This window comes from Catharus ustulatus, chromosome 7 (genome assembly GCF_009819885.2).
Source record: "Catharus ustulatus isolate bCatUst1 chromosome 7, bCatUst1.pri.v2, whole genome shotgun sequence".
NCBI classification, from domain to species: domain Eukaryota; kingdom Metazoa; phylum Chordata; class Aves; order Passeriformes; family Turdidae; genus Catharus; species Catharus ustulatus.
The window spans coordinates 22,332,307-22,353,126 of record NC_046227.1 but is presented as its reverse complement, the minus strand read 5'-3'; the positions used below and the strand labels follow the sequence as shown (position 1 = coordinate 22,353,126).

The 20,820-nt window shown below is 39.1% G+C and overlaps 1 protein-coding gene across 3 annotated transcripts in view; it reads right to left on the bottom strand.

Annotated features, from left to right (window-relative positions):
- Nucleotides 1-20,820, bottom strand: part of RBMS1 (RNA binding motif single stranded interacting protein 1) — a 143,354-nt gene that overhangs the window by 60,299 nt on the left and 62,235 nt on the right. For all 3 annotated transcript variants that reach the window (XM_033064742.2, XM_033064743.2, XM_033064744.2), the window contains exon 2: nucleotides 4,963-5,138. In XM_033064742.2, the coding sequence (XP_032920633.1) occupies nucleotides 4,963-5,138 (176 nt within the window). The remainder of the gene's footprint in view (nucleotides 1-4,962; nucleotides 5,139-20,820) is intronic.

The following is a 20,820-nucleotide window of genomic DNA, read 5'->3' as shown; positions in this document are numbered from 1 at the left end:
AGACCATTTTCTAAAGTCCAGCTTTTTTTTTCTAACAAGGTATGCTGAGTAAAATTATTGATCTTAAGTGACCACAGTGGTGCCAGCTCCCTGTACAGTAAATGTCTGAGTTCCAGTTCACCTCTTTTCAGTCCTAAATATGTTTGAAGGAAATGAGAAATGGCAACACGGAAGAGGTCACAATTACACAGCAAAGAACTTGGAAACATTAATATGTTAATGGATGTCACATGACAATGAAAATACATCTTTTACTAAGAACAGGGAATTGAAACAACTTTCAAGTGATCTTGCCTCAGAACAGGGAAACACTGGAGTACATAACTAAGTGTTTTGGAAACAAAGCTGTATATCACAACCGGGTCATGTGTTTCAAGAAAACCATTAGCCTGCCAGTTGTTTTAGCTATGCCTGTGCTCATGATGCTGAATATTTAGCAAGGAATCCTTAAATTACTCTGTCAACAAGACAGGTGATTTCAGAATGCACATATGCAAAGGCAGGCACTGCAGGGTTCTGTTTCTGTGTGTAGACCATCCTGGCACAGAACAATGGCCTGCTGTGGTAATTCTATATTTTGTTACCTTAAAGCAGCTGCTTTCCTGAATGTATTCCCATTAAAAACCCACAATATGACCCTACAGTGATAACTTTAGAGGGAAGGCCAACTAAGTGGAACTGTCCAGAGGAAAAAGCGATTTCAAAATTACCATACAGACTACAAACACCTTGATACAAGCAGTACAGTGTGAGAAAACAGCCTGGAAGAGAGAATACCAAAGAATGGGCTGATCAGATGATTTATGCTGAACTCAACAGAGGAGACTTGGGTAAAGCCTCAAAGCTTGAAATCTCACCCAGGGACTGGGGATTGTCAGGAGGATGAAGGGTCTGCTGCATCATCCTCATTTAACAATGTACATGTCACAAAAGGAGGTCTCTGAAGAAACAGCATTACACAGACACAGTGCTGCTGCAGGCCAGCAAGTAAATCACAAGCAAGACAGTGGAAAGTACAGGGCTTTGGAACCATGTGGCTTCAGCATAAAGGTCATCCTCAGCAAAGCACAGCGCTTAGTGAGAGTCTGGAAAGCACCTAGAAAACATGTCAAAGCATGTTACAAACTCCTGACTGAATCTGCTAAGACCCAATCACATAAGTCCCTAATTAGATAAGCAGGCTCAACAATTTCAGTGAATTTAACCTTGTATCTTCAGATCCAGAAATTCAGTAAGTTAAAAGACAGGACTAAGAGTCACTGAACAAGAAAGTATAGTTAAAGCCTAAGTAATATATTCAAAACTCAGCAGAAAAGCTGAAAAAAGCATATCAAGTATTGATATCCACACCAGGAGAAGGGAGTGCAATTAGGCACAGCTGAAATAACCACTGGTTCAGCAACCCTGTCAAACCAGCTCTTCATGGCAGAGGCTTGCTCAGTGCAGCAGATCCCATGCAATGGCACTCTATGGTTGTGAAAAGAAACCACACAGCACAGCCAGGCAGCTTCCTGCAAGCTTTCCCAAACCTCACTGGCTCCTGTCCTCTGCTCCTGCCCTATTTAGCTGATTGCTCCTGTCCAGCCTCCCGCAGAACAGACAGGATCTGTGGGCCACTGCATTGATTGCTTTGCCTACTCCCACAAACCTGATGGGAAGCTCTCAGGGCCAGGACTGACTCATATCATGTCCCCCTGACACTCCTCTGGTTCTGGGCTGTTATGACATCCTTGTGACAAACAATACCTACTTTAGTCCTCTGCACACTTCTGCCTCTGGCACAACTGATATGAAGAAATTTTTTTCTCAGTGCAGAACTGGAGCAGCAGGATCAAGTTTGAATGAACAGAAACATGGCAGCTTCATTTCCCACACAAAAGCCAGTAATACACTCCAAAAAACAGCCGTGCTCCCAAGCCCTCACAACAAAAACATAATGTGCTCTTTTCAAGTAGGAAAAGAGGAAAAAAGCTTCACCTAATAGAAAAACAGAAAGGACCAGTCAGCTGAAGGTGGAGACAGATTTGTAGACATGTATACTGGCAAATTGTGCTCTTGCCAGGAAAATACTTTTCCACAAAGCTGGTGAATGTTTGTTCACTGTGTTCGTAAATACTGCACAGCTGCACTACAACAGCAGAGCAAGCCCAACACTTCCATCATTGATAAGGGGGTTTTCCAGTGATTCACCAAAAATAATTAAACTAAGTAAAAACACGGCCAAAATTAGCACTGCTGTCATGACAAGAACTAATGCAAATTCTGGCTAAATCAAAGTCACAGTACAACAATCCCCACACAAGAATTCTGTAGATTATTAGAGCTTGTATTCTGAGGGCTTCTGTCAAAAGCAATCTTTCTCTACCATAACCATCATTGAAAAGAACTTTTCTGTAGAGTATATATGATACAAGTCCATTATGATCAGAAGGAAAAATCTCCGCAGATGGGATCTTTCTGGTACTTACAGTGACAATGTGCAATGACGTTTTTCAACCATTATTTCCTCAAACCACAGGTGTTTCTCTGTTTTGTCTGACATCAGTCAAAAGACACAAAACAAGCCAGTGACCTTTTTATGTACATCCAACAAAAATTGCTTATTGCCAACTAGCAAGATCATTTCTACAATATGTAGAGCAGCCTTTCTATCCATTCTTAGCATCAAGCACTGCTGTGGACACCCTCTTACATTAGTAAGATCCACTCTATACAAAGAAAAGGAGCTAAAATTACTCGAAAAGCCTCTTAGTAAAATCTTTGGAATTTGGAAAGAGCAAAAAAACTACTTCAGAGACCTGGAATAAACAATAGTCTCTTCATTGACTTCTGTGTCTCCAAGATTTTATTCTCCATTTATTTTGTATTATCTCAGCTTAAACTATGAACATGGCAGGTTTACTTTCAAGAACATCCTGCCTTTTGCACTCTAGAAGCTTAGGCAGATTTATAAGAAGGAAAAGGTTTGCATATGAAACTTGTCATGGTCTACAAAAGTGGATTACTGAGCTTGTGAACAGGGAGAGACCTGCCATTTATAACTTATTGCTAAGGGATTATGTTGTCCAACCTAAAGTTTCTGGACATCTCACTTGCTTCCACAGTAGAAATGGAAAATTTTGAGACAGAATCTTCTTCTACCCTCTTAGGTAAAATGCTTAGGAGGGAAATATCTCACAGGAATAAATGTCATGACCTTCCAAGTCTGTAAATTCACATCAGAATTGATTTAGCAACACCATGGCAGAAGGTCTTGCCTGTTCTATATTCTACGTTCTAATTCATGCTATTCCAACTACATTATATATTGAACAGCAACAACAAAATTGGAATGTTTAGCTATTTAAGAGGAAGGGGACCAGTTACAGCAAGGTATTGAACATATTTTTTTCTAGGCTATTCATGCATCAATGACATCTGAGACTGTGCAAACCAAAATGTCTTCAGAAAGAGATTAAGGAGCTATAGTAACCACTGCACAAATAGTAGTTACTGGGGCGGCTCCAGTACAAAACAACCTCACAGCTCTGTCCTAGCATAACTTGAGTGCACAGGCCAAGGTTTCTTCATCAGTTCAAAAGACAAAAACGGGAAGGAAAAATCCACTTCTGTAAAACATGCATTTGCAACTAAAATTCAAGTTACGAGAGGTCATTGTCACATGGGAAGCTGTAAAAATGTTTAACTTATCAACAAGTCTTTCCACAGATTGATTATCTATTCTCTTCTCTGCTAAACACAAGGATTTCATTTGCTGTTGGAGAAATGAGCAAATAGAATTTTTTTTCTTTAAAGACCTGAGCCCAAGCTGTTTTTATTATAATACGAAGATGACTTGTATGTGCCTACTACCCTGAAAGTCTAATTTTTAAAAAGAAAAATAGAAAATCTACTCTATAAATTAGGTATCTGATTTTTTACAATATTCAAAACCAAAGGTACTTCACATAAGTTTGAATCCAAAATTTAGAGATTTTGCTACCTATTTTTCTTACATGTGTTGTGCTGTATTTTTCCTATGTTCTTAGTTACTTATCTGCTAAATGGAACATAAAATTATTTTTTAAATTTCACACAGTAGCATTATATACAGATCTTAATAATTATTCATCCAAAATAGAAGATTTTGATGTTTTCTTACATGTGGTAATGAAAATTTAGCTGACTATTTTTGATCTCAAAATAATCCAGTGGACTATGAATGTTGGAAATACTAAGCATTTTAAAAATCTAGTAAAACATTTAAAGCATTTTGAACAGTGTATGAACAACCCAACTGCACAGTCTTGACAGATAACCCATATTTGAAAGTAAGAGGCAAGTGTTGCTGTAAAAATTAAAAAACCAAAAAACTCTCATAAGCAAAATATCTTATGCCAACAACATTGCCTAACAGCCCTCTGCTAAGCCAAGTCTACCCAGAACTTCAGCCACTAGAGAGGATTCTCTCTTGGATCAGCTATTTCTGATGATAAAAATAACTGTGCAGCAAAGTACAGCCATAAACTAGTCTGAAACTAGTTATCCTGAAAGTAGGATAAGCCTTCAAATACACATTGTAGTTTACAGTGATTCAGAACAATTACTCGAATTTGTATCAACAGATTATCTTAGTAGTGAACAGAGGAGACCCTCTATGCAGGCTCTCAATAGCAAGTTTGACATTTAGGTATTAATTTTATCTGTGATTTCAACAGCACCATGGGTAATCACAGCTTTTATGAAAGCAGTAGATTGCTTCAGTTCATCACTGTATTCCCACTTTCTTTGCTTCTCCAAAGCATCAAACAATCTTTTCCTTCTGATTGCCAACAAAGTTGAAACTTGCCACCATATCACAGCTTGAGGCTGTACATTTATGAATCTGGTTTCCTTTCCTCATAATCCACACACTCATCTCAGATACCTACTATAAGCTTTTAAGGTATGACATTAGAATTTACATGTTAACACAGTACTTACGGTTGGCATAGTTTTACCAGGTCCTGATCAGTGGTGTTTGGAGGCAGTGCTCTGATGTAAAGGTTAGTTTTACTTAATTGATCCCATCCTGAGTTGCTGCTGCTACTACTGTTGTTATTACTGCTGGTGGTGCTGGGACTAGGAGGAGCCATTGGGTGGGCTGGTACAATGGACTGCTGCAAAGGAAAAAGCACGTTAGAGTCAAGTACAGGTAGCAATCACAGCATGCACATCAGCCCAGCCTCCAGCAGCCTGGCTACCATCTGGGGCACCGTGTTCACTCTGTTCCTAATTACCCACTGATTTTAAACACAGCTGCTTTCACACCACGTTTGGGACAGGATTCACTGGCACATCCCAGTATCTCCAACCACCATTTGATGCATGACACAGGGTCAAATTATATATAACCTCCACTGGATATTACTCATAGGATTTTATCACTCTTCATTGTGTCATCTGATGTGAAAATTAAATAGGAGCTATTGTTCCTCTAGGTTCCAGTAGGTACAAAGCTTATATCACTATGACTGTTTCACATGTCAAATTGTGGCAGACACAAAGACCATGCTCTTTCCTTAATCTATGAAAAAATATAAAAATAATTAGAAGTCTCTTTTCTATCTCCTCTGGCTTTTGGTACTTCACACAATACTGCTATTATTTTTTTAGAGATAGAGACAGAGCACAGATAGCTTAAGGACCAGACTTTAAATGAATGGTGTGCCTTAGGAGAACTTTCATACTGCTGTCTGTTTCCATACTTGTGGATTACTTCACAATTGTCAGGAAAAAGGCTCTATATAATGGTAAAAAAATCAAACTTCAAAACAAGAAAAGCACATAAGCACTTCTACCTACTCCTGAAGGTATCTAATGCTATTGCTCTTAAAATCAGACCCCAATTGAACATAAAAACATCCTAGAGGAAACTTGCAGTAGAGAAATCATTTGCATTAAGAAAAGTATAGCAGGGGTCTCTACAAAAAGTAATATCAACATGTCCATGGTGTTGTAAGAGAGAAATACTTTTAAAAATGTACTAGAGAAGTGAAGTTGCCTGTAAACATCTTGTGACTACGTGGTTTTCACTGACAAAGTGGTTGTATGCGGTCCCTTTCCTGCAAATCCTGAGCTTCCACCACAAACTCATAGCAAAGAACTGCCCTGCGAATGCAGAGGAAAGGCACAGGAGGGGGAAAAAATACAATGGAATATAAAGTGAGATGTCAATGTAGACTCACTTGTTCCCACCCTAGTGCCACCCCTCTTCCTTGGATTAGTACAAACAGTTGTACAGCCACAAACTGAACCAGAAAATGATCTTCCCTGATCTGGTACACCACATGTGGGCTGTGCACGACGCAAAACCTTTGGCTGTCACACGGCAGGGAGCAGGAGTGTGAAGGCAGAGAGGAAAGGATTAGAGTTTACCTCTGTTTAAAGCCCCCATGAAACTACACACAACAAAACACAAGAAAAGTGAAACTATTTTGGAGATAACCTCAAGAAACTGGAATGGAAGTGTGAGTGGGAGACAAGTACAAAGGCATGCCTTATATCAGATACTTTATGGTAATTATGCATTTCTTTTTTGTGTTTCCCTAGGAAGGTTTTGAAATCTTCCAATTTGGCATGTTGCAAAGTTTATTATGCAGCTATAATGGCCTGGAACAGCTAACTGCAAGACTTGCTATAAAATCAACATTGATAAGCAGTAACATTGCTGCTGCCTAATTTAGTTGCACTGAAAATTACAAAAAATAATTAAATACATTCCTGACCATTTAGCATTTCAAAACTGAATATCAGTATTTCATTACCATAGGGTTAGAGATTTTTTTGTTTTGCTTGTTTTTAATAAAGATTTTTAGAAATGTCAAATCTTTTCCAAAATATTTATATTTGGAATTGAAGCACTGATCTAGAATTTCTTCCAGGGAAAAAGATTAAATGCTCCCTTCCAAGTTTGCAATGGAAACATTGACGGATTTTAACAATAGCAGCACAAGTCAGTCTGTCAGACCACTCTGCTTCCAGTAACGCCAGGCAATTATTTTTAGGGTTACAAGCAATGCAGAATGACAGAGCGACTAGTTTCAAAACATTTTCACAACAGAACAAACTTAGTCTGGCACAGTGATATTCTCTTCAAAAAGCCTTCGGTGAAGTTCTCAAAATGCAGTGATTGAATGCAAAACTGCTCTGTTCATGGTTTCAAAATGTGCACGTACGGCTGCCAGAAAAATCAACATACACATACCTGTCTTCATCTAAACTCATAATTACAACTGAAGGCTAAGGGCCTCTCTGAAGTTTTTCAGTACCTTTGGTTTGGTTTTTCTTTTATTTCTTACAGTGTTTTCCCCTTAAAATCTTTGTTTTTCTATGCTATGAAGAACTGGAGTTTTGTAAAATCTTGTCACCAGCAGGAGAGGAAAATGTGTGTCTGAGAGAACAGGAATCCTAATTCTGTCTGTCTGTAAAACATAAACACTCCATTCTGAGAAATTTAAACTTCTATTTAAACATGAAGATGTTCTAGTGCTAGTGGTCACATTCAAACATGACAGGAATGTAAATGGGGACTACTATAGTTTACAGACAGGAGGTTTTTCAGTGAGACTCATACCTTCACAAGCCTTAAAGGCTTTACAAAACTCATGTGCTGGGTGTCCTGCAGTTCTCAAAGCCTGCAACCCAATGACCATTAAAGGGACAGTGACATCTTAAATCCATACAACTAAACCACGTTTTTTACATTAAAATTTTAAAATCTGAATCACTTTTTTCGCTCTGTTCCTCATCGAAACTACTTGTAAAAACTAAATTTTAGAGGTCCCTCTGTTGTTCAAAGGGGCCTTTTTTCCCAGTTGCTCCTGCTGCAAAGGGCTGGTTGGCAGTGCAGTCTCGACGCTGACGGCGCAGGCCAGGAGAAGAGTTTGTGTGCTGGCGCAGTTGCATCACCTCCCAAACACCAGCCAAGCCGACAAAAGCTCTCTTCTGCCTGCACAGCTGCATGCACACCTGGGCTTTCGCCAACATATTGATGTCAGCGAGGATGTATGACTTTTTTCCACACCCCTGGCTGATACACACTGCTTTGCTGGCAAGACATTCTGCAGTGGAGATCTGGCCAAAGTTTGGGCTTGTTTGTTTAGAAACAGCTCTCACAAACCTTAACTGAGTGCTTTGTCTAAAACCTAAAATCAAAAGTGAAAAGTTTTGGTAGTTTTTGCTAAAAATCCATATCAAAAGCTGTTCTTAAGTTTTAACTATATGGACCACACAATAATTTGTAATATTGCAACATACACAAAAATACATTTATTATTTTTTCTTCATAATCATTGCATCTTAAATTAAAACACAGAACTCAAGAATAGGGGGAATCAATGTAAGCAATGGACCACTATTTCTTGTGACAATATTCCTGTTGCCATTTCCTCCTCCAGTTTTCACTCCAAAAGGTAATTAGTGATCGTTCTTTTTACACAGCAGTTTCCTTCCTGTCATCTTCAACAAACATCTAAGTAAAAAAAGCCAGTGACAGACTAATCAGCCCATCTGCCCTATGATCTCCCCAGCCATTCTGGAGCCTGCTGTGAGGAGCTCCCAACACCCCTGCCTGATCTCTGAGGGACCTTCCCTCCAGCCCTCCACAGCCCCACCACAGCAATGGGAAAACCACAGGCACTTATTAGGAAAATGAAAAGCTCAGTGACTGAACAGTCCCTGTGAAGTGCCTTAAAACAAGGAGAATTGTCTGCCTGTGTTTTCTTCTCAATATAAACCCCAAATGGGAATAATCTCAAGTACTGAAAACCAGCTGGCGAATATACTCATCTTATATGATCCATTCCTGCCTTTCCTATGAACCATTCTATGCTTAAGGACTGCAAATGAGTCAGAGCAGGATTTTGTTTACCAAGGAACAGAAAAATCTCACTGCTGTCAACAGATAAAAAGACACCAAACCAAAATGGAACAAGCCCAAGAAATTCTTTTGACCTGGGGGTTGAGAGATACTGATCCCTGCTGCCTTCAGACTACAGAATTCCAACAGAACTTCAACAAGCAGAAGATAACTTGGACAATGACTGTCCTGAAACAGAGTATTAGCACTACAGCAGCAATCCATTTAAGTCTCTAACTTTGTGCAATAAAAGCATGCATGTAAAGTTATATAACATGCTAGCATTTAATTATGAGTTTAATCACTCAGCCAAAATTCCTAATGGGAAAAGTACCATGACTTTTAACAACAGAGTCAGTTCTCACACATCACGCTAAATTCAAACCATGAATTGCAGCATACATTATCAGATTTAGCCAGAATTGCTACTTGGATCATCTCATAGTATCAAAATCTCATCAGCAGTGTTTCCCTGGCTTTGCTCAGGTGATTAAGGTACAAGTACCTGCTTACCCTGCCTGACTTTGCCTAACCTCCCTGATTTTGAAAGCAGCACCTTCAGTAACTGGTACTGTTATAAAAATTACCATACATTTTTGTGGATGTGTGCAACAATGAGAGAAAGTATCACATCTGGATTTGTTTTTTGTTAAATTGGGGGTTTCTTGTTTATTTATTAATCTACCTAACACTTTAAGTTAGAGAGAGCTTTACATGTACAATGAAAGCAAGAGCTCAGGAGAATAAAAGATGCCATACCTAGTGAAGCAAGACACTGCACCACTTTGTGCACAGCTTAGGAAATAGAAACTCGTTTGGAATTAAATCATGCCCCTAAGAGAAGGAAGAACTCCAAGTGTTTAACAGAAAGGAGTGTTCATGGATGAAGACAGTTGCTTTATTACCTTTCTTTAAATACGGAAACATTAAACCTTGATCACTTATTCTAAGCCAGCAAAGTGACAGCTGCAGTGGAGATGCCATTTTGAGTGTTCTGCACTATTCTGTCTCATGTGTTTCCTCATCATGTCTGAAGCATTACAGCAAGCAAAACTGAATTTCTGGAGGCCTCTCCAAGTTCAATTCTCAGTGGACATGAGCCAACCAGCAGAAACCGAAAGCTTTGCTGCTGCTTTACTCACATCTCCTGCCTTAGGGTAGCTTCTCCAACTGTTCTCTAGTCTGTAAGCACTTGTCACAGGAAGATTCAGCAAGCAAATCTAAGCATTTTCAGCATGACACCAGGATAAAGAGTATATCAGCTCCAGACTTCTGTTGAAAATCTCCTCAAGAAGGAAAAACCCTGATAACTGCCCCCTTTTTCTCCTTTAAACCACCAACCATAACTTCTCTTTGCACGAGTAAAAAATATGATCTCATATAGTGACCCTGTAAGAGTCAACAGCACTATTCCAGAAAGGGTTGGTGCACTGCACAAGGCAGAAACTACGGGTATCATGTTTTGTGAACAGACAGAGCTATTTGCATACCCAGGATGCAAGCCTATTCCATTTTCTTTAGGTGGTGATGACAGGTGTTAGTGGTTCAGCCACACGGAGCAGAAACAACACTGGGAAGATGCAGGACCCTGAGGGTGGAGGCTGGCATCAGGCAGACTCTGCCTGTTACAAAACATCACAGGCAGACCAGGAACACCTGGAGATCCAGCCCTGTGCTTCTCCCAAAAAACCACTAAATGTTCCACACCTTGGTATGAAAGAACTGTGCCCAGAACACTACAGTTGGGATTACAGCAATGATGGACTGCAATATACAGAATGAAAATTAAGTAATCTAGGAAAAAAAAAAATCACACTGAATAGGGAAGCCCCCTTGCCTCAATACACAAGTTTTAAGAGGAAATTTGCAAGATAAAAATATAGGGTTATATTTTTTTCTTTGCCTGTATGTTACAGCCAAGTCCTATGAAAACCATTTTTCTGAATACAGATAAGTCTTTTCCATACTAAAAGAAAACAAAAGGAAACAAAACCGTAGATGGATATTACCATGCATCTATGAAGATAATAAAAAAAGTTAATTTCACCCTTATATTTGTTTTTAAACTGCTAATATTCTCTTTCTTCTTTATTGTACTTCAACTAATTTGAACCAATCTGCCATTACAAAAAATTATTCTGGCAAAATCCAGGGAAGCAGTTCATGTCGTCTTTCTTCTGAGCCATTTAAAAAAGCCCTTCCTTGAAATACAGAAATGCATGAATGAGTAGGTACTTCTCACAGCTTCCTTTTTAAAATATCTTCATGAAGAGTGGCTCTATCAGCAATGAAACAAGACAAAGTCTAGCATAAACCCCTAGTCATGGCTCAGATGGTCCTAACAATTTCACCTCTAGACTCCTCTGATTACAACCCAAGCTCATTCCCCACTGAGCTGTTTTGCTTCCTTTCCTCAGATCTTACAGCAACATAGCAGGACTGAACCTGTTTTCACCAGAAAGCAACAATTACTAAAACCAGAAAGTATTGAAGTAAACCATTCCAGCTTATGTCACATTTTCATATATTGACAGGAAATTCAACCAGTATTATTTAAATTACACATTTAAAGCTTAATGCAACAGCAATCTTCTGCTAGCAATGAAAGCAAGCTCAAAATCTATCTACATCCTTTCTATGAAGACACTTCAAGAAGTGTGAGCATAATCCTGGCCACATTGAAGTACATGACAAAATCACACTGATGCTTCTGAACAGATTTTTTTCTCCAAGAATAGGGTGTGGAGAATTTTTTACTGTTATTACTCAAGAAAAAAAAGTTTTCTAACTTAGAGTTGGCAGGCAAGATGGTAACAATAAAGCAAGCAATGAACACAAGAAACTCCTTCTGGTTCAGGTAGCTCTTCCAGAGTCCCAGTGATAAAAGGAAAAGCTTCAAAGTTCCCAAAAACTCACTCCAGTAACTTTATCCCTTGCAAGGGATTTTTCAGTGCTCCACTGACCGATTCCTCTAGTTCAGAGCCAAATCAAAAGTGTAAAATACACAAACCTAGCCATACCACAGCACAAAAGCTATCCCAAAGGAGAGGAAGGGGAGTGCTGAACTGGGCTACATCCTGTTCCTTCCAGATGTCATGAACCCTCCCTTTCCCCTTCCACCTGCTCATCGTGAATCACAGCGTCTGTCTTCCCTCTCAGTTTTATACTTGGATTTCCTGAACAATCCCCTGAAACAATACCTTGGTACCATGCCCTAGCCATGACAGAATTACAGACACACATAAAGCAAAAGATTTAAGCTTCTGAAATGTGAACAAGCTGCAGCAATCCAAAAGCTAGGCCACATTAAACGAATCCAGAAAGAAAGTCAAGATACTGAAGTACCCTAAGAAAGAGAGCAGGGTACTAAGATCTACCAGACAGACAAAAAAAAGCATGTATCTGCTTTTATGGTTAGACCTTCGCCAAGCTGTAGACACAAAAGAATTCACTGCCAACTTCCTTCTTGATTCTAGTACACACACAAGCCTATTCTCTTCAGTGAAACCAGCCAAGGCTTTTGCTCAGGATCCAGAAAGCCGAGTACTGAACATCTAGATTATGTTAAGTTTTTGTTCCAGCCTGAGGATTCAAATTACAGTCAAAAGAAAACACATCCATTTTCAGAGAGGTGTAACTTGCATACTAATGGTTTATGCAAGCACCTGAAAGGTAACAAGTCCAATATAAGACACTGAATCCAAACAAAAAAAAAAATTCCTCCCTTACACTACACATCTCTTGGTACATGTCAGCAGCAGAGGATAAAGTCTAACAATGTTCTTAACAGGAAACATTCAAGATACCCTTGGTAGGAGAAATGCTTCACCTGAAACAGCAATTAACTTAGAAACTCCTGGGTCATGCAGTAGTTTAGACTAGATCACAGATGGTCACATCAGAGCCTGCAAATCACATACAGCTCACAAGCATGTTAATGGCATCTTATAGGACAGTACTCATGGAATTAAAGTAAAAAATTATTCAATTAGTCAACAAGCTTTTCATAAGCATTAAGAGGTTCATAGTGATCCCTTCTTATTGTATATAAAACTCTGGTTTAGCATTTAATAAACAGGAAACTGCTACTCACTACCTCCATTTAAAAATTCTTCAGATGTCAGTGTACTAAGATCTAAATAAATAGTATGTATTATTCTCTGACTTCACTTACAGTGTAACGGGAAGAAGTGGGACTTAAATGGAAAATGAGAGACATGGTTTTATTCTGGATAATTTTTTGCTCCCTTGTAGGAAAATACAAGAGAGCGGGTAATCATTTCTCTAAGTAAATCCCACAAAACTAAGCTTTGGCAGTGAGACATAAGGCAGTTACTTCTGTTCAGAGGACAGACTCATTAAAAGAATGCTAATCTCCAGCTCTACTGCTATTTCTTCAATTTCTTTGTCATTATCTGTTGTGAACTTCCAGTGCCAACAAACAGGACTATGGACAATATTCAGCATGGTCAAAAAGGTGCTGCTTTCAAGAGCTTCTATTTGCAATGTTTAAAATGTGTATTTTTTATGGTTGTAGGTAATTACATTTTTAATTTCATTAAGCAGTAAATACGTTGTCTCTTAACTAGCAGGGATGACATCCACCACTGTATTTTGGAGGTTAATCCTGCTAAGTCTGTATATCTCATAAAACTGGTTAAAACGTAGCAGAGTATAGATACAGACACTTTGGCTTATTCAAGAACTGCCTGAGTATCTGTATTACAAAATCTGACAGTACAGGAGAAAAAAAAGAAAAAGTATGTAAAAAATGTTTGGCCAGTCTTTAGTTCTTTAAAATAATAGAGAAGGAAATGCTAAAAAAAAAAAAGTTTTAAACTCTGCACAGAAGTTTCTTAAGTATCATTTATTATTCTTCCATATTGTATTAGACTTTAGATTTCTGATAAATCCATGCAAGTATTGTCTCTTACTTAAAAAGGGTCACAGATTTCATCGTGCACACAGGAGAATTTTGCAGCTTTTAAAAAATTATTTTTCTTTTTTCTTTATTATTTTCCAAACTGTTGGCTTTTCCCCCAAAAATTACAATGTCACCATTCTGCTCATCTGGCTGTCCCACCCACCCTCCCTCCACAGACAGCAATTATGGGACAGGAATGGCACCGCATTGAAGATGCATGTCAAAAGAAGCATCTGCTTTTCTGGCAAACTCCACATTGTTGGTGGCATTGGAATTATTGCTATACTGTTTGTCACAGTGTTAGACCACAGATGGCTCTTTTGGCTGACATGGGATCCACTGTGTCATTTTCTGTTTATTCACGTTAAATAAATTGAAGAACTTGTGCCCGACCGTGCATGGGGGAGTCAATTCCTATCGAAATCCCTTTGTCTATGATTGCTGATTCCTTATGGGCAACTACACCCAGAGTAGCAGCAGCATTGTTACTGTGAATCCCTCTATTCCATTCTGCAGGAGAGAGTGTATGCTCTTCCTGGTAAGGCCATTACATGAGAATTTAATAGGTAGCCCAGTCTATTCCTGCTGCTTTCTTTGACAACATCCATGGAACAGATGAGGCAGCTGACTCTGGCCCTCTTTCTGCATTCCTAAATCTTAATTTCCCTGAGAGACCACACCCTCTTCACTAAGCCAGCATTTCCAGCTGTTGGAAAGGTGGCACATCAGACAAAAAAAGGGTAGAAAAAGTCACTCTCATAAGACTTCACCATCAAGACTGAATCTGGATGCCTCCATGAAAAGGTTCATCGAGCTGCACAATTTACTCTCCAAAGTACAGATCACTTCAGATATTTTATTCTTCCTACTCACTTTGCAAATGTTTTTCCTTTTCTAAGTGTCTCCAGGCCTAATTGGTGTAGATACACTGCCCGAGTGCAACACAAAGGTTACTGTAATTTTGAACCAAGAAGGTCCAATTCTGCTGCTCAGCAGCTTGTTATGCACCTATGTCAAGTTACAGTTGAACCAATTTCAGTGAGAACAGTATCTTGCATCACTTTCCAAGGGAATAAATTACTCCTCCACGAGCTGAAGAATGGGAAAGCACACTCAGAGCATCACAGTCCTTCCTAGTTACTCCATGGCAATTATTTCCATAGTCTTTCACAGTATTTGCCATAGAATTGAGGTCAGCATGACCTATGCTGGACTGAAAGTTCCACTCATCTTTTTGCTTCTAAAATTTCAGAAATCCATCTTTTTGCTTCTGAAATTTCAAGAAGTGTCCTTATGGTTTTAATATTCTGCAGTATGATGAAATGCAGCAGATACAACTCATTATAATCAACACACTGAAACAGGACATGCACAGGATTGCTGGTAAAGGATTAAAGCAAGTCTGAGATATAACTAGGAAAGTACACCAAATTCAAGAAATACTAACAGTGTTAAATTCAGCAGGCTTTCATACTCCACTGTCTTTTACAGTCAAGAACAAGGGAAGTACAAGGTACTTTTACAATTATTCCAACAGAGGTTGAAGTGACTATCCACCAAATTTCAGCTAGAAATTCGTGCTAATTTGTCAGGGCATTTTGACATTCATGGAGTCCATTTATGAGACTATGTTGTTGCAAGTGAGGTATGTATACACACACATTATACATACATATATATAGTAGATCTGTGAGATGTATATAGTCTGACACTGAACTTGTAATTTGCTATGGGATAGTGACCACACCTCCATAAATGTGGTTCTCCTCCATGGCAAAGCCATCAAACTGTACAGAAGCAGCCAGGTATTATTAAATTAGCAATACAATTTAAAAGATCAGCAGAAACTTTTTAAGCCAGACTCCTTCTGTAAGGAGTTGTCAGTTTTGTGCACTTGCACATATCAGCCTAGTTCCACTCTCACCCAGTGAGAGTGCATTCACTTGCTGAAAATCTGTCCAGAAGTTTTATAAACTTCAACATTGCATAGAACTGACAGACCAGAAGACAGCAGCGTATAATGTTGGTAAAACTTCTCTACATAAGGCTTTTCTGCAGAGCACCAGGGAGCAAACTCTGCTTGTTCTGCATGCTATAACATGTACACCAATTTTCTTTGGATTGTAATGAGACTGCGTGCAGCATGTATGAGACTGCAAACGACATTCCCTAAGTCTTCTAAAGGACTCCCAACACTCCACGTGGTTTCCTAGAATAAAGCATGGAAGCTCAAATCTCATTAGAAAAGAACTGGAGTTTAACTTCATTGCTTCTCAAATATTTGCCTCCTGCATCATTTCCCATTTGGGAGGGATGTGGTCTCAGTGTGGGCACCTGGCTGTGGTGCCTGCAGCGAGGGTGTGACACAGCAGCAGATCTATCAAAAATTTTCTTTATTTCAACTGTATCAGTGCAGTTACACACACAATGACACCTCCAGGACAGACAAGGTCTAACTTGTGCTCTCTTGGAAGGCAATGAACACTGCAGTGCTCTAAGCTTGCCTTATATCCAGCAAGAGCAATTTAAAGTAAGAGCTGAGAAAAAAGCTGTGTGCAGGCAGCACCAAGGACAACTGTTTCCAGATTTCTGGGGCCGGTGGACACCGCATTGCTTTGGGCATTTCTCACAGATGATCCTGCACCATTAGAGAGCCATACTAAAGCCCACCACATCCAGCCTTTTTGGTCAAATGTTCACTGCAGCATATCCAGCATAGCTGACATTAAAAGTCCATTCTCCCCAGATGTATGATGCAATACAGTCACACACAGGATACCCTGTGCTCTTCAGGAAAAAAGGAGTGGTCTGTCATCCCCAGAACAATTTGTACAACTTTCTCCTATGTAGACACAGAGATTTACATCCATGAACAGGCATCACAGGACAAATTACAATTAGTTTAGCATGACAAAAGCAGGTCTTTAACTCTTAAGAAAAATGGAAACAAGAACAGCTCATCCAGCCAGTGAATAGCTCAGACAGACACCTAACACCACCTTTCCTGCAGCTGCTGTTACTACAGAAAATGCTGCTAAGATGGTACAGACAACTCAAGATGTTCCCAGTTGATCAGGAAACTCCAGCAGCAGAAAACATACCTTGACAAACAGCAAGAAATATGCACATTTTCTCTCCTTTGTTATCCCTTTGCCCTTGAAAGTGCGTGTGTTCAAGTATACACACATAAAGTAGTTACATGTACATTATTTTACATCTGTGCATCCAATATATTCCAATCTTGAATTAAATTACAGACTGTTTGAACACTATGGATTAAGACATTATCACCTAATTTTTCTTTCTTCTGCAAGCCTTTATGAGCTGTTACAAAGAATCTGCTACAAAGAATACAAGGAAAATACTGACATTTGGACAATTTTATCCTGGAAGAGACAAGAAAGTAATCATTTTTGTTTTTAGACATCTCCAAAATCCTAACCTGCTTGGTTAGGACTGTTTTAGCTTGGTTTAGCTTCCTAGAAGTTAGAGGGAAGCGTTTTCTGCTCACATTTGCAATCAGTTCATCTTTTGTCTCCCAGTACTTAGTGGCTATGCCCTCTGACACATTTTTCTCTCTCTCTGTCGACAATTTTACTGCATGAGAGTGAGAAAGGAGCATTGCTTCATTTCTTTAAGGAGAATTTTAGATTTTTACAGTAATACAAAAATCACTTGCTTCATTACCAGAATGCTTAATGGAGCAATTGCTTCCAGCATCACTTCAGGGAACTGGGAATAGGATAATCCAGAACACAATGCTTAGCATAGTACAAAAACTATTTAATCCCATTCAACTTGGATCAAGCAGGGCTTGTTAGCATTTGCTCAGCATCAGTCTCAACAGATCCAGGTTATTCCCAGCAAAACCATTCTGTTGTTTAATGAAAGCCAGTTTGGGTAGCATGTCTACATCTAGAGAAGCCAATTTCAGGCCTGTTTAAAGCATACAGTTGCTGAACGTTCATTTAAGACAATCTGTTGGTGAACTCTTTGAATTTTAAGCCCTATCAAATAGGAGCATGACACATTTAAATTAGAACTAGTAGCAGGAGTAAGAGAATCTAACCAATTAGTAAATCTAATCCTCCTTATGCAAAGTTATGAAAACTGTAAATATTTTCCTAAATTGAAGTGATCAAGGGCGCACAGATGAGAAGGCAATTCACTACAATACTGTGAACACAACAAATCTGGGGACTTGATGAAACGTAGCAAGGAGTTTGCTAAAATCAGCATAGTAAAATTCAGCACAAGAGCCTACTTTTAGAGATTGCAGTCTGCTTCTCCTTACAAATAAGGAAAATGGTATTCCTTCAGTAGGATGAAATTCTCAAAGCTGTAAAGGTAGGCCCTTAATTAAAACTGAAGATTCATCCACAAAAACAAGAGCAGGATTTCCAAGGGCAGGTAACTTCTGGTGGGGCTCCCCAGTAGATGCCTAGCTGCTTATTCGGAATGATTTGCCTGCACTCACCTTTAATGGCCTGAATGTAGCACCAGGTCAACTAAGAACAGTGTGGAAAGCTGAAATCTTTCAACCATTAGCGATTGGGTGTGTCAACATAGAAATTCAACTCCTGATAAAGTTGTTGAGTAGAAACAGCACTTTCTGAGGTATCTAGGATGTGCAGATGTTGAAAAGGAAAAGAGCATATAGAGATGTCAAAAAGCTTAAAGACGGGTGGTTAGATCTGCTGGTCTGATAAAATGGTTTTGGTGCAGTTCCCAATAAAGAACAGAGATGGCTTTGCTGGTCCTGCTGGTAGCTCAGAGTTCAAGACAACCCTTCCCTCAGTTTGGCTGAACAGATCCAAGTGCAACAGAGGCAACAGTGGAGCCACAGACCAACATGGCAGTTCAAGGAATAGCTTAGGCTGGCATTACTCCAAAAAGCAGCATCCTTGTTCTATGGCTGCTTATTCTTCCTCCTGGTGTCTCCCCCTTGTTCATCAAAAGAACAAGAAGAATTTAAAAAAAAAAAAAAAAAGAAAGAAAGAAAAAGGAAGTTCAGACTGCTTCATTTACCGATGGTGCTGACTCATGAAAGCGGTAACAAAACAGCATTAAGCTGTCAAACAATCCGGAACTAAACCAACGTTGGTTTTTCATACACAAAATAAGACAACTGCAGCAAACACACGTGGTACCTCTGGCTAACTGAGTCTTACAAGTAAAGCAACAAGCAGCATGCACAAACCTGTCTGCTAAAACTAAGTGAAATTCTGTGTACATACCACATGCAGCAATGCTGCTCTGGCCTTAGGGTCAGATTTTCCTTACAGCCTTATCTGAAACAAACCCAAGTCAATCTTTTCTCATTCTTTAAAGGATGATGTTTTGGTAGTTGCTTATCACTTATTAGATCCAACACTTTCTGACTGCTGACTTTTTACAAATGATGATCTTGTCCAAAATCCTTGTGCATGCAATTCAAAAAACCCCCATGTTATTACTTTATTTCTCATTTCCTGTTCCTCTTGATAGCTGTAATTCTTATTGAATCACACAAACAGAAGAGTTGTTTTACGTCACTTCAAGAACCCTCATCAATTTTTCTTGCATATTGCCTTCTAATTTAAAATTTCGGTCTTGATTTGAACCAAGAGACAAAACTTTTTTTCTTTTGGAAACTACTGTTCTAACTCATGCAGCTACTTTTAAACTTAGTTAAAATACAATGTATTCTAAAATTAAAATGTTCATGATTTCACAGTGTATGATAATGAACAATGTCTTTTACACCCAGAAACTTAGTTCTGAAGATCAGTTACAAAGATTTAGCAGCTGTATGCTAAGCAAATGCAGGATGCCATTCCTTGGTGCATCCAAATAGCTGCTGGGGGAATGTCTGACTGCACAATGAATCATTGTCAATTCTGAAATGAAAAAACAGAATTAGATAACACCTAGGAAAGCTTCCAGACGTACTACTAATACAACATTAATAATACATGAGAAATTCAACTGCCAGGCAGAACTGGTTGTGGCAGTGCAGGTAACAGTCTGACTCAGACAAGTCAGTGGCTACAGCTACAAGCAGGAATGATCCAAGGAGCACTCACAGTGGCCACCAAGGGTTCAGAAGCTCCTGCAGCCAGCAGGCCACGCACCAGCACAGCTGGCACAACAGCTGCAGCACCTGTGGGAGACACCTCCACCTCTGGGGGTGAAGGGACAATGTGGCTTGAACGATGTCTGGTGCTATGTATGGGTAGATGACAAACACCAGTCAGGAATGAATCGGTTCATTTAGGCACAGAGCCCAACTCATCTGCAATCTTAACAGACATGTTCTTACCCTTGGTACAAGAATTCAGCTGAGGAATCATACCTCTGAATGCACCAGAAAGTTATAAATGAAGGAACATGTTTCTAATAAGTACATCTGGAATTGATAATGAACTTTAAAACACGGCAGAGAAAGGGAATCTGCCCAGTCAATGGCTACCTTTTAAAGATAAATTAATCACTTGCCTCTGCTTACTGCACAGGCCGAGTGCTTAGCAACTGCTTTCAGGTTTCTTACACTGTGACCATTTCGAGGAATCACATTTTCAATAAGTACATTCAGCTGCACTTTCTTAGCAGTAATTCTACCTTTGCAGCTTATCCATCTGCACAACAGTTGGATGTTTAACACTAATAGTCTTGTACACCAGCATTGGTTCACTACAGAAGTCACCATAAATTGAATGACTGTGTATTGAATGTCCTTTAAAAAACCAAAACCAACAAACAAAATATTTGAATTTTGAATTTATGCAATTTAATTGGATTTCAAAATTTAAATGGGACAACAGAATACTGGAATAAGGACTTCCCAGTTAAAAAAAATAAATAAAAGGAAAAAAAATAAAGGGGGAGAAAAGCCCTAAACCGTACGGAAGTTCATTTCATAGGAAAGATAAGGCCATAAAACCACTAAAGAAAACTAGATTAAATTTCTGTAAAATCTAAGCCACTGAACTTCAGGGAGTTACTCCTGCTCCCAGTAATGTTTTCATGGTTGACTGCC